We start from the raw sequence: 17,842 nt of genomic DNA, 5'->3' as shown, positions 1-17,842 counted from the left end.
TATGAATAATAGGTTCATAGGTTCATAGAATATTACTAGTCTAACTACCTTTGTGGGCCATTTTAAGCCTAGCCAATTACCCAACGTGAGAATCAAACCCTGCACCTTGTGTCTGTAAAGGAAACACCTTAACCATTATGCCAACCTCCAACCCATATCAACCAACTGGCTGATGATAGTTATAGAGCTATAGGTTGTATAAAAAGATTTATAAAGTCTAGGAAATCAAACATAATGAAGTCATTGTTTGTTAGTTACATTAGACCCAAACTTGAGTATGGAATAACAATATGGAAACCCTGTAGGAAAACAAGCATGAATAAACTGGAAAGAGAACAGCAGAAATATACTAAGGGCATCCATGGATGTGAAGATCTAAGCTATTATGAAATACTAAAATACCTGAACTTGTACAGTGTCTCTTACAGACATTTAAGAGGAGATCTTATTCAGGTATATAGGGCATTTAGGGACAACTACCTTTGGGAATATTTGGGGTTAACAAAAAGTACTAGAGAATCATCAGATAACCTATGTAGAAGATTCTGTAGGAATGAGAAGTGTACTAATTGGTTCTCTGACAGAGTAGCTGATTCATGGAACAGACTACCAAATCACATTAAAGCAAGTACTAGTTTAGATATTTTTAAGAACAGACTGGACATTTATTATGGGAACAAGTGTTTTGGCATATTGGCAAGATAGAAGGGCTTTAATGCCCATGCTTGAAACATTTGTATGTATGTATTTGTATGTACAAATATAATTTCCATTAAACACAACAGTTCATGCTCTGTAACTCTGAATGTCTGTAAGGCACTGTTTTATACTATTATATATCTAGCCACCGTATCCTGGTTACTAGATTTCCTGAACTTCAGACAAACATCTTGACTGCTGATTAACACACCTTATCAACAGTGACACTGATATGCCAGTTTGAGACCAATGCACTAAACTGGGGACCAAAAGCAGTTTGCACTAGTGGGCACATACTTACACGTTCACAGATTTACATTCATTTTGGCATGTTTCTGGCCACCTCTATACATGTGCAGTAACATAGTGTTTAAATGTAACATTTAATAAATGGGTTTTCTGCATTCTGTGCTCATTTCAGTGCTGAAGAATTCCACATTAAACACATCAACATGATATTTAGACTGAGGTGCTAATATATGCAATAAAAAGCTGTGACAACTACAGTTATCCTTAGCATACCATTGTCAATGTGAAGATGGGATAGCGGACTTCACATCCTAGTATATTTCACCATATACATCAACTATACATACATTTTGTAGTCAAAGTATTTTTTTTCTGTTTCCTAAGTAAAGATCTGAAAATGATGGCACCCTTTTTATCTGTAAAAAAATCAGCTGCATCTTTTGTAAAAAAAATATGATACAAAATGAGAAAGTAATGTCACATCTCAATATATTACAGTGGTTTTGAAAAAAATACTCTGGAAATGCCACATTTTAGTCTGATTTTTCATAAAAAATATCACTCCATTATTTGTTGTATAAGGGTATTATAATAATGTTGATTGTCTGTTGTAAGTACCCAGTACAGGCTTTGCCAAAAGTAAACTTGGGCATGTGGGTTGTGAGGCCAGGATAAAACAGACTTCCCACACAGTATCTTACGCATCCTTAAGTACTTGGAGTGCTTTATGATGTCATCCAGAAGAACAAATATTACAACATCCATTTTCTCCTCTAGCAGGCGCTGCTGAGTTATATAGAAAGCCTGTCGCAAAAAGCCACTAGCAAATCCTTTTCTGCTGAGAACAAAGACTGTCTTCCGGCTCTTCCATATTGACTCATATAGGTTCTCTACAGCTGCTTTTCCACAAATCCAGTCTCTTTCCTGTAGACAAAGCTGAGAATTCCTTTTCTTGGTGTCTTCCATATTAACTCTAAGTTCCTTGTACACCCAGTCTGAGACATCTTTCTGCTCCGCATCAAAGGCTATGAATGCATCATAGTCATAGTGTTTTCCAGAAGCAGTTGAATAGCCTTTGAAGACTGCTGAGCACATCTGGAAAATATACCACATATCCCAGCCATATAGTTTTTGTAGGACAGGAAAAAATGTAAAGATGACCCCTATGATAAATGTTGAGATGAAACACAATTGGCCATATATGTCCTGACAAGAATGAAGATCCATGGACAATAAATTTGCACCTTGGACAGCTTCTGGCAGGTTGCATCTCAACCTGGTTGTCAGATGGGGCAGATCAATATCTGTCGACTTTATAAAACTTAAGAACCATGAGGCATCACAAGTGCATTTAAATGGGTTACCACTGACATCCAGTTTCTTCAGACTCTTGAGGAATTGACTAGGAAAACTATTTTCATCTATTATCTTTATTTGGTTGCTGCTTAATATAAGGATTCGTAGTGAAGCAGCCCTGGAAAAAAAACTGATATTTAAGCACATGATGCTGTTACTGCTCAAATTCATCAGATATAGATTTTCACCAAACATGATCTCTTTTTTCGGTAACATTTTAAGAGAGTTTTTACTCAGATCCAGAGACTGCAAGTTTTGAAGGTGACTGATATTTTCCCATGGAAAATATTCAAGTTGATTGTTGCTTGCATTCAGATTTTTCAGGGTTTGTGGGAGACAGAGAAATACTTCTTCTGAAATATACCTTAAGTTGTTTTCAGAAATGTCTAGATTAGTAAGATTGATGAGATTAGTAAAGAAATGCAGATATTTGTTCTGTGGATTATGCCACATCATATCTAGCCTATTTCCTGCAAAAATCAAAGTATTTAATGACTCGCTTTTTAATTCTGTTGATATCCTGATTCCTATCTCATTGTACGCCAGGCTTAATGTATGGAGAGAATGAAGCCTGCTGAGAAAGTCAAATCTATGCCCCATGCCTTTTAAATTGAAATGATACGGGTTGTTATTTAGGTATAAAACCTCAAGTTGTGGAATCTCTTGAAATGCACTTGGAAAGTATAAATCAATTCTATTATATGAAAGATCTAAAAGTTTTAATGATGTCAGTCCTAAAAACTGACTACCGTTAAGTGCCTGACTTATGTAATTGTATGACAAGTTCAGGCAATTAACATTTTGTAAGCCTTGGAGGTCATCTGCATATATCTCAATGATATTATTAAAAGATAAGTCATATATTTTCTGGCAGATTTTATGATGGCCGTTTGATGAAACTTGTTGCTGAAATGTGTACTTCCTCCATCTCTCTGCATTCCACTCAATGTCAGAAGGATGACCCTCCTGGAGATGGCTGATACTCGATTGGAAACTACCAACACAATGTCTGCACTGTAAATTGTGTTCATTTTGCTTGTGACATGGTTCCTGAAATGTCAAGCTATTTCCAGAAATACCAATATAGCTTGCTTTACGAAGCCGAGAAAACATTGATAAATTGGCATATTTTATGAAATTGGTCCGGAAATCCAATATTTCTAGTTTTGAAAGACTCAAAAGAGGTGCTATACCAGTTTCTTCCAAAGTATGAAAAAAGTATCCATTGATCAAGAATCTCTTCAAAGACTTCATTTTTTTCATTGATGGTGAAAGAGTCAGGTTAGCAAATGTTTTTAAGGGCTCATAATTATAGATTAAGTTGAGTGTTTCGAGTTTTGGAAGCTTGGAGAAAAACGTGGCATTTGTGATAGCATACGCTAAAAGGTTGTCAGACAGGTCTAGATACAGTAGATTGTCAAAAGGCTTGAACAAGTTGTCATTTAGCTCAGTTAAGGAGTTCCCCCTTAGATTTAATGTTGTCAGGTTATGGAGATCTCTGAAAGCAAGTGGATCAAGCTTGATGGAAGCATTGTTGGGACATGGGAAGCATGGCTGTGCCGCATGATCACACCGCTGACAATTCCATTGCAGAATCAATGTTTCCAGATTGCCAACATTTTTAAAATCAGAGGCTTTTACTTGAGAAATTTTGTTTTCGGAGAGGTCCAGATACTTCAGTGTCTGTGGAAGGTTGATTGGCACTTCTGTTAGGTTATTAAATGCCAAAGTCAAATTTTCCAGTTGTGTATCCTTGAAAGTCTTGTTGGTTATGGTAAATGTGGTGCCACATGGGTTAAGATAAAAGCAGTTTTTATCCACGTACAAAGACTTCAGGGACATGAGACCAGCAAAATTCTGATAAGTGAGTGAAATTATGTTATTTTTTTCAATATTCAGCTGTACAATAGCAGGTGGTAGTTTAGGAATATTCATCAGACTGTTTCCAGCAAGACTCAAATGAGTTAGTTTTTTAAGTATAAATAATGCTCCAGGCTCAACTACAAATGTGCAGAGGTTCTGGGGACCATAGTTCATCTTCCCTGGTAAACAGTTGTAACTAATGTCGAGGACCTCCAGGTTTAAAACATCAGAAAAAGAATCAGTGGTAACCAGACTAATAAGGTTTCCTGATAAACGCAATGTGGTTACATTGGTTGATTTTATCTTAGGAATCTGAGTTAGGGCACGGCTACTGCAGTCTACAAAAGTGTAGTTATTTTCTGTATCACAAGGGAAGAAAACAGGGAATATTCCAAAGTCTGAGTGGATAATTGTGAGAATAAGAAGCAGTATTTTCAGGAATGAGACGGTCTTCATATCAACCTGGGGAAAAAAAACATACTTGTCACATCATAAATGTCATTTGATTTGAGCATAAATGTTTAAAAATAATAATATATATTCTGGTCCTGGTCATAATCTTGGCTGAAAAAAAAAAGCTGTCTGCCCCCAGCTAGCTGTAATTTGGTTTGCTGGGTACAATTTCTTTCTGTTGCAGTGCACTAAAACTTTACATAATATTTTGTCTAAGTGCATTTTCCTGCTCTGCCTGCCAGCCAGCATACCTCCCTACCATAAGCTCAGCTCATGTGTTTCTCTGTCCTGGTTATGTTACAAGGATGGTGACAATGATTTTGAGGGCGGTGGGTGTTTGTTCTTGTCCTAACCACATTCCTGGTGACTGTATCACCAAGGGGGTGTCATATGTCCTACCTTTATGTGTGCATGATCCTACATGCACATGTCCATGAGGGCTACCGTCACCAACTTGGGATCATGAAACATATGTACCCCAATCCTTCAGCCATTATTAATAGGCAAGCCTCTATTTACATATGAACAGTCTGGACTGTATGGGGCCACTGTCTTCCTACCACAACGATGGAAGAGCTGCTAAATGCCTTTCACTAGAATGTTCCTCTGCTTGGAACATGCACGACAGTTCAAATTGTGGTCACCTGGGTTACAGTCAGGAATTTATCCTTTTGTGCTACTATGCTTGGCTACCTTAGTGAATAATTTGACATCTAAATATATAAAGAAATAGGACAATAATTCTTATATCAAATGGATTATTTTGTCTTTGGAAGAACCAAAATTAGTGTTTGATTCATTGTCGAGGGCATCATTCTACTGATCCTAACAGTACAGAAAGAACAACACAGTTTTTCGGTTAAAACTGGACATAACATGTTTGAAGAATTCCACAGGAAATCCATGTAGACCTGTGGCTTTGTTTGGTTATAAAATATTTTCTACATCCTTTACTTCCACACCCGATTACTTAATTCTAACTCGGTGACTTGATTAGAGTCCAAGACTTTGTAGTATCAAAGATGGTGAATGACATTCCCCTGCACCTTAGTATCTGTGTACTTTTAAAGACCCACATATAGCTTCTGAAACTCTTCTCCAATTGAACTATCTTTTGTGAAAATTCCCCATTTGTTATCATATCTGTGATATACTCTTATGCGCTTTACACTCTTTAATAAGCCATGTACTATATCTGGGATTATTTCTCCATCAAGCCACCAAAAATCCCCCATGTTTAGAAACTGTGATTTACTTGGGGATCATCTAGATTACTAGACTTATCTTTTAATGTCTTTCATCTGTACAGGCTTACTGTCTACCCCTCTTTAAATTCAGTCTTCTGCAGTCCCCTCCACAGTTGCATAGAAAACAGCTCTTGATCTTGGTCTGTATATAGTATATATGGTCCCAGTTATTCTCATTAGAGATAATATATAGTTATTGATGATGTAATAGTTAAGGCTAATCTATAAGCAAATGGGATAGGTTATTTTGAGCACAGAAAGGGAAAATGGCTAAGTTTAAATGGCCCACAAAGGCAGAGAGCCTAGTACTTACCTATGAACTTATATTTGTACAGAAAGGCTGTCTGTGCTCAGATACGCATTTATCATGACTTAATTGAAAGAAACAGGCATCCTTCTCAGCTAGTGATGACTAAACAGATGTATAATATATAATCCTCCTTCATCACCCTCAGCAGTCATTCAACACAGCTAAGTTATTACTGAGCAAAGTATTAAGCTTTTTTATTGTTTGTTTTGCATCCTCCCCTTCCCAGATTCTCTCCTCCATCAGGTCTTCTGGATACATATTATATGAAACTGGTTGAATAATGCTAAGACTGAACCAACAATGACCAACAAAAATAGCGTGATATCAAGAGAGAGCAAATAGCTCTAATCCTGAATGAGTAAAAGGCTGGAAAGGCAGCAGTCAAAAAAATGCATTGTGATAGCTGTATACACATACAGAGTAAACAGACAGCTTTACCACAAAAGAGTAAACAGCCTAAGCAATGTTCACTTAGTAAAGAATTAAATATAAATAAAGTCAGGCAATTTCCAAAGACAAAATTGCAGTCAGGCCTCCACATGCAAAGTTGTAAAGCCAAGCTGGTTCATGATCAAGCTCCATACTGTAATTCTGAGACTTGTAGGCATGAGATCTGCAAGTATGGAAAAATGTTCAAAAATACGGGTGAACTGTGAATGTTTAACATCACTGTTCTTTTTTAAAGTTGTTTTTTTTTTTCAGGGCACTTTGCCACCCTGCACCCTGTATAGGAGTCAAGACCCCCAACACCACCAAAGTTATATTCTCCATTTCCATCTGAGATTGCCATACCTGGGGCAAAAGAAAATATTCCTATAAACAGCAGACTTGGACTTTCTACATGTAAGTCTGCATTTTCAGTTATTCAGTCTCACTATTCTGGGACTGATACTAAAGAGTTTTCAAATATCAAATGGTTACCCATTAAGGATGCCAGTCAATAACACACAACAACTGTTCTTCCTTTTTCATCACACTTGCACAAGAAGGGATTCAAGGAGCTTTAGTAGACAACAATAACTGTAGATTCCTCATGTGGCATTGCTTGTGCATGCATGATAGTACAGTCTAATACATGCCAGCAAATATTTTAACCTCGTTTGTGCAAAAGAAGAAATGTGCAGAGCAGACTGGATGGAAATGAAAGCAAGCATTGAGAGGTTGCAGTCAGCCTTGTAGAAGAATATGCACATGACTATAAATATTATAAGTTTCCGTATATTAAACAAAGTCTGCATCCAGTCAGGAAGTTCAGTATTAATACTTTTGAATGCAAGAGGTATCCCCTGAGTGATAAGAAAATCATAAGCTATAACCTTTCCAATAAATAAGATAAATGTAGTATTAGTTCCATAGACCTCACTTAACCCCAAGCTGTGAATCATCTGCCAAATGGTTTGCCAATAACGGAAGAAGCAGATGTGAACATCAGAAATTATGGCAAACATTTTTTTATAGTAGCTGTTTCAAAATCCATTAGAATTAATTTTGTGGAGAGTACTCTGATTTCTCTTCAGAATGCATACAATCATCCTTTTAACAATATCCATATTATTGAACATATCAAAAACTATATTCCAAAGAGAATTATAAGCACTGTAGGACTTTGGCCACATTAAGCGGTACGCAAAAGACAGACAATGAGCAAATAGTTGATTCTGAAGGGTCCCAGGTGCATAATACAATCGTTGTATGAGTCTGCCCCTTCATTAGAAATGTACCATTACGCAACCACATATTACAACTCTCTGGGTCAACCAGAATCTAATGCAGGCTTAAAATAAGCAGTTGTGTCCCACTAGCTATATCTTTGTGGTACACAAACTCACCTTTCCTAAATGATCACTCTAAATGATTTATGTGGATGACACAGATAGCTGAAACTCTGTCTCTAGATGATTTTTGCACCTCGCCCTATTCACAAGTTAGCATATACATGGTTGATTAGGTAAAGACAGTACCATATCCTCAAATGTATTCACAAGACCATGTTAAACTCTCTTCTGGGGAAGATCTTTACCCATTAATGCCTTTACATTTATTGACTCCAGCACAGCTTATTTGTGCACATTGACTGAGTCAGCAGAATGCTGATGTTGAGTGCAACACTGCAACTCCAGATCAGGTGGACACATACCACTGACAACATGACCACAACAACTGGAGTCTTCCTACAGCAGCCCAAAATAGTATCTTGCTTGTTTCTGTTTTTTCCAATAAGTACATGAAGAGGTGCACCAACAACAATGGCTTCCCTTTCTGTATCGATGTGCCATGCTCAGCACAAAATGCCCCAACAGCACTTTGACTTCCTGCTGCTGATGTGGATAGTTCCTTCTCAGCTTCCATGGCTCTATGACTTAAGTAGTTTCAAAGATAGGTACTAGAAATGCAGTCCAGGTGACCGTTACGGAGCCTAGCTCAACTTCCCAACTGCTTCAAAGCACCGTGTGGTTAAGTTACTTGCTCAAGGTCACGCAGTAGGCAAATGTCGACTGAGGGAATCAAACCCTGCACTGCAGGAAGTAGCTAATTAATAACTCATAGTCTTCTGCACTGATTGCCAGACTTCCATACATTAAATGGCCCATATATACATTAGCAAACTGATGCACATCAAAACTAACTACAACCCACATCCACAAACATTCAGTCCCACTTCTGCTTTTCAGTAACAATAGTTGATAACACTTATTGATGTTTGCTTTCTTCACACACCATGCAATCAAGTTTCTCAGTCTGATATTTGACCTTATGCCTTATACACACACACACACACACACACACACACACACACACACACACACACACACACACACACACGCACGCACGCACACACACACACACAGTTTCCTCTCAAGTGCTTAAATTTCAAAAATACTTTTTCTTTTTGTTGTATCTTTTTTTTTTGTAATCTTTGTGATCTAAATGTTTGTGTTTGATGGGTAAGCATATATATATATATATATATATATATATATATATATATATATATATATATATATATATATATATATGGGTCTACTTCATAACATTGAAATTTTATAATATTAAATTTCATAACATTGAGACCATAACATTGAAAATTCAAAACACTGAAAACTCAGAACATTGAAAGTGTGCTTCATAAAATTGAAAACTACATTGCACAAGTAAATAAGATCCCCTCCACCTACAAAAACACCTAACTAACAAACACACTTTCTGCTACGTTTCTACAGGGGGAAAGGCCTCCCACACCCCCTGTAAATTAAATATACCAACTCCAAGATCACAGTACAGTGGAAAAAAGTTAATTTCCTAACCTCAGTGTAGTGAAATTTGGAAATTAACTTTTTTCCACTGTAGTGCGATCTTGGTATATTTAATTTATGGGGGGTGTGGGGGCAGATCCCTCCACATGGGTGGTGTAGGGAGGCTTGCCAGAACCTCAGGGAAGTGTGCTATAGCATAGAATTGTTGCATGCTTGTTGCCTTCTCCTCTGGGGTATGTGGAAACGAGATATGACCCCTTGATGTTTTAGCATTGCATTTTGAAATTGACATAGTATTCTGGAGGTTGAGGCCTGTGACAGCAATAATATATCCCTCTGATTCTCTGAAAAATACTTGTAACTAGTATACGTAGTGTTACACATACCTTAGTTTCCACTGGTATATGTTCTCCATGACTTCCCCAAGACACCAGGTGAGGGTGGCAGAGGTTACATATTTCCTCACAGGTATCCCTGTCCACTCTGTATCTCTAAAATGTCTGTATTATGCAGTCCATGATATATTAAATGGGGTCTGAATACGCTTCTCTTTCTAGGCTGAGGTTTAACAGCAGCAGCAGCAACACCTTAAATTAAAGCCTGTTGCACGTACAGGTTAATGATGGCAGCTGCAACCCATAACATTATTTTTAGGTGTCCCCGTGGCTGTATTCCAAAAAGTATTATAACTAAGGCCAAAGGGAGCATTGCATGTACATGAGCATTCTATACGTTCCTGAATGTTCTGACATGTTGAATTGCTTAATTATCTTGTATTTTGGCTACTTATACCTTCGTTAGCATAGTCTTACCCTTAAAAAACAAAAAAAAACACTTTTGCTGTCCTACAATAGTTTATTAAACAGTAGAGTTTTTCCACTAGAACTTCATCAAAACTAGTAGAAACCATTTCCTACCCTTTTTATATTATTTAAATAAAATCATTAACAATTAGCACCATGTAATTAAATCAATCATTTAACCTAAAATAACTTGTATTAAAGCTGTATGTAAGTAAATGAATTCTAAACATAGTAATATGCAATAAATTCATCATTAATACATTTTATAACCCAACATACTGAAAATGAATGAAACCAAGTTAAATACAATTAACCTTTAAAAAAATAGTAATAAACGACAGCTGATCTTAAAAAATGATAATAATAGAAGGCACCCTATCCTTTTTTAAGTTGTTTTACTATACATGGTGTTGAGCTGTGTGATGCCCCACCACAGACCCAGTAATCAAGGAGCCTTAATCCTCACCACTAGCACCAGTGGGGAACATATATTGGAAGGATGACAGGCTCATGCACACTATTTCCAGATGCAGCTCTCTGCATCAAGTGCAATTTCCCTTAAGAGCACACAGAGACCACAGTCAGTCCAGGGCTGGTTTCTCCTGCTTTCTCTAGATCCCCATGTCTGACATGCAATTGGCACCCTTAACAGTCAGTATTTCATTTGGGAAACCTACTCTGCTGAAAATCTCTAACAAAGCATTTGCCAGCTTTTCTACCTCAATGGAGGACAGAGCCACCACGTGAGGGTATCTGGTAGCATAATGTGCTACCACCAGGATATACTTCTTCCCTGTGGAACTTGGGGTACTCACAGGCCCCACAATATCCATAGCTATCCTCTGAAATGGCTCCTCAATCACAGGCAAAGGCATCAAAGGAGCTCTCACCTTGTCCCCTGCTTTGCCTACCTTTTGGCACTGCTCACAGGTCTTGCAGTGCCTTTTTATATCTCTGGAAATCCCAGGTCAATAAAACTTCTCTTGGTATGCTTTATGCCCATATGACTTGCAAAGGGGACATCACGGACTATGGCTAGAAGTACCAGACTATAAGCGCTGGGCACTACTGGCTACTGTATTCTCTCACACTTTAGCTCTCCTTCAGGGGGTCCACTCTTTATACAGTAACCCTTTGTCCCAGTATACAGATTCCCCATTTCCTTGACAATCAGGTGCCTCACTGGCTACCTCCCTCAGGCCTTGTAATGTATGGTCTGAGAGCTGAGCCTATCTCACCTCTCTCTTTGTAACCCTTCCCAGCTCCCCTTCCACAGGAAGTCTGGTATCCTCTGACAGTGGTGCCTCACTGTCAGCCTGGGTACTACTACTCACCTCTGCCCTTGCAGTCACTCTGTCCAAGGCAACATCAGTACCCACCAGCAGCTGTGGTTCCCCTTCAGTCTCACTACTACAGGGTAGCTCCCTCCCTGAAGTAGCCACCACACCAGTCCTGGATTCAAGTCTGTGGTCTGTCTGGATCCCCCCCAGGCTACCAGACCCACATGCTTGTCTCCAAGCCTGACTGCATGTCATTGCATGCACACTAGGTACTGCATTATCAAAATGATTCCCTATCAGGATATCCTCGAACACACCTACTTGCTTGCTTTCTTTTCCCCCCTCACAGTCAAGGTGACCCCTAGCCAAAAGTATTTAGAATGGGGTCCCTCCTAAAGCTCTGACTGGAGTAGACTGCCCAAGCAAGTAGTACTTTTCTTTAACCATTGCAGGCTTCACAATGGTTAGGTCAGAGGCTGTGTCTCTCTTAGCAGTGGCCTATTTCCCATCTACTAAGATAGGATATAATCTCTTGTGGTAGTTTGGTACCCTTGCTGTCTCCAGACAACTTACTGCTGGCATTCTGTCATTTCCAATTACTGGATCCCCCACCTTTTGTTCTCCACCTTGCCTCCATGGACATCAGTATGCTACATGGCCCCACTGGTTGCATTTAAAACATTTTACCCTTGGTCCTTTCAGTGTACCTAAACTAGTGGCTTCCCCTGCTACTGTCAGACTCTGTCGGGGCAGTTTAGGCTGCCCACCATGGGTTCTCTTAGACCCATGAACCGCACTGGGTTTCCCTTTCCTGTGCAGTGATGCCCTGCTTGCTATGTATAGGTCTCACTTTTTCCCCAACTCATCTGCTGTCCTGCATTCCCTATCTGCCAACCAGATTCTCATGTCCTTAGGCAAAGTGTAAACAGTTTGCTCCCTCACCAAAAGGTCTGCTAGTCCTTCAAAAGTGGTGCTCTGACCCTACTCACCCATCTATGAAAATAACTGCTTAACTCAGCAATATATTCATACGCACTTTCATCTGCATTGCATTCCAGAATACTATGTCAATTTCAAAATGCAATGCTAAAACATCAAGGGGTCATATCTCGTTTCCACATACCCCAGAGGAGAAGGCAACAAGCATGCAACAATTCTATGCTATAGCACACTTCCCTGAGGTTCTGGGGGCATAGAGTGCACACACATGAAATAAAAGCCCCACCTGCTGAAATGGGAAGGAATCTATCAATTGTCAGGAAGTCTGTAATGTCCAAGGGATCATCTACAACATGTCTGTTTTCAGGACTCTCACATATAGCACACATGACTTGTATTTAGCGATTGCTAGGGGTGACTTTCCACAAGATCATCTAGTGAGGGATGCAGATTATGCACTGAAACTTTTTACTTGTGTATATGGCTTGCTCAAATCAAAATTCCAATGTGAAGACACATCAGGTGGTGCCCTGTAGTATGACCTGGCCACCTTGGCCAAAATACTATCAGTCTGAGCCACGTTGCACAATACAGTTGTCAGGAAACAGCTGCAACAAGGACAACAGGGCCCAGGATCACAGTTTCTAGGATTGCTGGGGTGATCATCAGGGCCAGCAGATACAGATGAGGAGTCCGAGGAAAAAACAGCAGCTGCTGATGGTCCTGATAGATGTAAGAGCACTCAATATGCTGTGGCTCTGCCTGTGAGGCAGAGAATAGCACACACGCAAACTACCTAAGATGCTAAGCACATAGAAACATTAAAAGTGATGCCTGCAAAATTCCTCAACCTTTACTTACCCATTTAATGGCTGTGTTGTGTGAGAATCAGACAGAGTCAACCCCTTCAAAGAAACATATTGTAGCAGCAGTATCAGCCAAGGAAAGTGTTGAACCTGTAAAACAGAGATAGAAATGAGTACTCGCATAGGGTTTATATTATAAAGTCAAAGCTTTAGGTAATAGAATACCTAAAGCTCGTCACCTAAACAGCAAAAGCTGTAAGTATCAAATGGTCACTTCTGCAAATTCTTTCGTAGGGAAAGAATTTGCTTGGCCAGAGGAAAAAAAATTCAAACCGTAATTGAGCGGGGGGTTTTACCCCTGCCACACCCCCTAACTCCATATATCAACTCCAAGATTGCGCTACAGTGGAGAAAAGGGCAGATTCCCGATAAGAGCCAAGCAAATTCTTTTACTACAAAATAATTCGTGGAAGTGGCCATTCGATATTTACAGCTTTTGCTGTTTAGGTGTCGATCTTTAGGTATTTGATTACCTAAACTTTCGATCACCTAATATAGACCCCTCTCATATGCGGCTCTTGTATGTCACTAAGATGAAACATGGCTCAACTGTACAGTAATGTTAGCAGAAACTCATGTCTAATATATGCAATCTACACATTACAGTTGCTCAATGTAGATACCCAGCAGTAGCCAGGGCAATTTTAGAATGATTTGGAGACAAGCATGTGGGTCTGGTAGCCTGGGGGGGATCCAGACAGACCACAGACTTGAATCCAGGACTGGTGTAGTGGCTACTTCAGGGAGGGAGCTACCCTGTAGCAGTGAGACTGAAGGGGAACCACAGCTGCTGGTGGGTACTGATGTTGCCTTGGACAGAGGGACTGCAAGGGCAGAGGTGAGTAGTAGTACCCAAGCTGACAGTGAGGCACCGCTGTCAGAGAATACCAGACTTCCTGTGGAAGGGGAGCTGGGAAGGGTTACAAAGAGAGAGGTGAGATAGGCTCAGCTCTCAGACCATACATTACAAGGCCTGTGGGAGGTAGCCAGTGAGGCACCTGATTGTCAAGGAAATGGGGAATCTGTATACTGGGGCAAAGGGTTACTGTATAAAGAGTGGACCCCCTGAAGGAGAGCTAGAGTGTGAGAGAATACAGTAGCCAGTAGTGCCCAGAGCTTATAGTCTGGTACTTCTAGCCATAGTCCGTGATGTCCCCTTTGCAAGTCATATAGGCATAAAGCATACCAAGAGAAGTTTTATTGACCTGGGATTTCCAGAGATATAACAAGGCACTGCAAGACCTGTGAGCAGTGCCAAAAGGTAGGCAAAGCAGGGGACAAGGTGAGAGCTCCTTTGATGCCTTTGCCTGTGATTGAGGAGCCATTTCAGAGGATAGCTATGGATATTGTGGGGCCTGTGAGTACCCCAAGTTCCACAGGGGAGAAGTATATCCTGGTGGTAGCACATTATGCTACCAGATACCCTCAGGTGGTGGCTCTGTCCTCCATTGAGGTAGAAAAGCTGGCAAATGCTTTGTTAGAGATTTTCAGCAGAGTAGGTTTCCCAAAAGAAATACTGACTGATAAAGGTGCCAATTGCATGTCAGACATGGGGATCTAGAGAAAGCAGGAGAAACCAGCCCTGGACTGACTGTGGTCTCTGTGTGCTCTTAAGGGAAATTGCACTTGATGCAGAGAGCTGCATCTGGAAATAGTGTGCATGAGCCTGTCATCCTTCCAATATATGTTCCCCACTGGTGCTAGTGGTGAGGATTAAGGCTCCTTGATTACTGGGTCCGTGGTGGGGCATCACACAGCTCAACACCATGTATAGAAAAACAACTTAAAAAAGGATAGGGTGCCTTCTATTATTATCGTTTTTTAAGATCAGCTGTCGTTTATTACTATTTTTTTAAAGGTTAATTGTATTTAACTTGGTTTCATTCATTTTCAGTATGTTGGGTTATAAAATGTATTAATGATGAATTTATTGCATATTACTATGTTTAGAATTCATTTACTTACATACAGCTTTAATACAAGTTATTTTAGGTTAAATGATTGATTTAATTACATGGTGCTAATTGTTAATGATTTTATTTAAATAATATAAAAAGGGTAGGAAATGGTTTCTACTAGTTTTGATGAAGTTCTAGTGGAAAAACTCTACTGTTTAATAAACTATTGTAGGACAGCAAAAGTGTTTTTTTGTTTTTTAAGGGTAAGACTATGCTAACGAAGGTATAAGTAGCCAAAATACAAGATAATTAAGCAATTCAACATGTCAGAACATTCAGGAACATATAGAATGCTCATGTACATGCAATGCTCCCTTTGGCCTCAGTTATAATACTTTTTGGAATACAGCCACGGGGACACCTAAAAATAATGTTATGGGTTGCAGCTGCCATCATTAACCTGTACGTGCAACAGGCTTTAATTTAAGGTGTTGCTGCTGCTGCTGTTAAACCTCAGCCTAGAAAGAGAAGCGTATTCAGACCCCATTTAATATATCATAGACTGCATAATACAGACATTTTAGAGATACAGAGTGGACAGGGATACCTGTGAGGAAATATGTAACCTCTGCCACCCTCACCTGGTGTCTTGGGGAAGTCATGGAGAACATATGCCAGTGGAAACTAAGGTATGTGTAACACTACGTATACTAGTTACAGGTATTTTTCAGAGAATCAGAGGGTTATATTATTGCTGTCACAGGCCTCAACCTCCAGAATACTATGTCAATTTCAAAATGCAATGCTAAAACATCAAGGGGTCATATCTCGTTTCCACATACCCCAGAGGAGAAGGCAACAAGCATGCAACAATTCTATGCTATAGCACACTTCCCTGTGGTTCTGGGGGCATAGAGTGCACACACCTGAAATAAAAGCCCCACCTGCTGAAATGGGAAGGAATCTATCAATTGTCAGGAAGTCTGTAATGTCCAAGGGATCATCTACAACATGTCTGTTTTCAGGACTCTCACATATAGCACACATGACTTGTATTTAGCGATTGCTAGGGGTGACTTTCCACAAGATCATCTAGTGAGGGATGCAGATTATGCACTGAAACTTTTTACTTGTGTATATGGCTTGCTCAAATCAAAATTCCAATGTGAAGACACATCAGGTGGTGCCCTGTAGTATGACCTGGCCACCTTGGCCAAAATACTATCAGTCTGAGCCACGTTGCACAATACAGTTGTCAGGAAACAGCTGCAACAAGGACAACAGGGCCCAGGATCACAGTTTCCAGGATTGCTGGGGTGATCATCAGGGCCAGCAGATACAGATGAGGAGTCCGAGGAAAAAACAGCAGCTGCTGATGGTCCTGATAGATGTAAGAGCACTCAATATGCTGTGGCTCTGCCTGTGAGGCAGAGAATAGCAAACACGCAAACTACCTAAGATGCTAAGCACATACAAACATTAAAAGTGATGCCTGCAAAATTCCTCAACCTTTACTTACCCATTTAATGGCTGTGTTGTGTGAGAATCAGAGTCAACCCCTTCAAAGAAACATATTGTAGCAGCAGTATCAACCAAGGAAAGTGTTGAACCTGTAAAACAGAGATAGAAATGAGTACTCTCATAGGGTTTATATTATAAAGTCAAAGCTTTAGGTAATAGAATACCTAAAGCTCGTCACCTAAACAGCAAAAGCTGTAAGTATCAAATGGTCACTTCTGCAAATTCTTTCGTAGGGAAAGAATTTGCTTGGCCAGAGGAAAAAAAATTCAAACCGTAATTGAGCGGGGGGTTTCACCCCTGCCACACCCTCTAACTCCATATATTAACTCCAAGATTGCGCTACAGTGGAGAAAAGGGCAGATTCCCAATAAGAGCCAAGCAAATTCTTTTACTACAAAATAATTCGTGGAAGTGGCCATTCGATATTTACAGCTTTTGCTGTTTAGGTGTCGATCTTTAGGTATTTGATTACCTAAACTTTCGATCACCTAATATAGACCCCTCTCATATGCGACTATTGTATGTCACTAAGATGAAACATGGCTCAACTGTACAGTAATGTTAGCAGAAACTCATGTCTAATATATGCAATCTACACATTACAGTTGCTCAATGTAGATACCCCAGCAGTAGCCAGGGCAATTTTAGAATGATTTTCACAGGTATATGTGGAGTCTGCATCTCCTCCCTGTGGTCGCGTGGGTTTCCTCCGGGTGCTCCAGTTTCCTCCCACATCCCAAAGACATGCAGTAGGTGGATTGGACACTCTAAACTGGCCCTAGGTGTGAGTGTGTGCATGTATGTGCCTTCTGTTGAAGGTTGGGCACCGGGCTGGCGACTCAACACCATAAAACTCCACTGCCAATCATGAGCGGACAGATGGCAATCATGAGCGGACAGATGATCCGCTGTGGCGACCCCTAACTGGGAAAAGCCAAAAGAAGAAGAAGAAGATGAACACGCAATAATTACTAAGTTGTAGGACTGCATTACTAAAATTACAATACAAATACACTGAGAAACAACAAATACATAAGAAGTCATTTATAACTGAACAGGAAAAAGAACAATAAAAACAGTTTCTGCAATAAATTCCATTATAGC

At 39.7% G+C, this 17,842-nt stretch overlaps 1 protein-coding gene across 1 annotated transcript; it reads right to left on the bottom strand.

The window, feature by feature from the left end:
• Nucleotides 1-728: 728 nt before the first annotated feature.
• Nucleotides 729-4,625, bottom strand: LOC122807839 (toll-like receptor 7). Its single transcript, XM_044078937.1, has one exon. It carries the CDS (start codon nt 4,621-4,623, stop codon nt 1,507-1,509), a length of 3,117 nt encoding a protein of 1,038 aa, XP_043934872.1. The 5' UTR covers nt 4,624-4,625; the 3' UTR covers nt 729-1,506.
• Between the last annotated feature and the right edge of the window lie 13,217 nt (nt 4,626-17,842).

This window comes from Protopterus annectens, chromosome 7.part1 (genome assembly GCF_019279795.1).
Source record: "Protopterus annectens isolate FY-2018-M chromosome 7.part1, PAN1.0, whole genome shotgun sequence".
Lineage (NCBI taxonomy): Eukaryota > Metazoa > Chordata > Ceratodontiformes > Protopteridae > Protopterus > Protopterus annectens.
This window is presented reverse-complemented; position numbering and strand designations above follow the sequence as displayed.

Excerpts from the sequence above, each read along its gene's own strand:
- LOC122807839 (XM_044078937.1), bottom strand. The coding sequence starts at position 4,623 with ATGAAGACCGTCTCATTCCTGAAAATACTGCTTCTTATTCTCACAATT.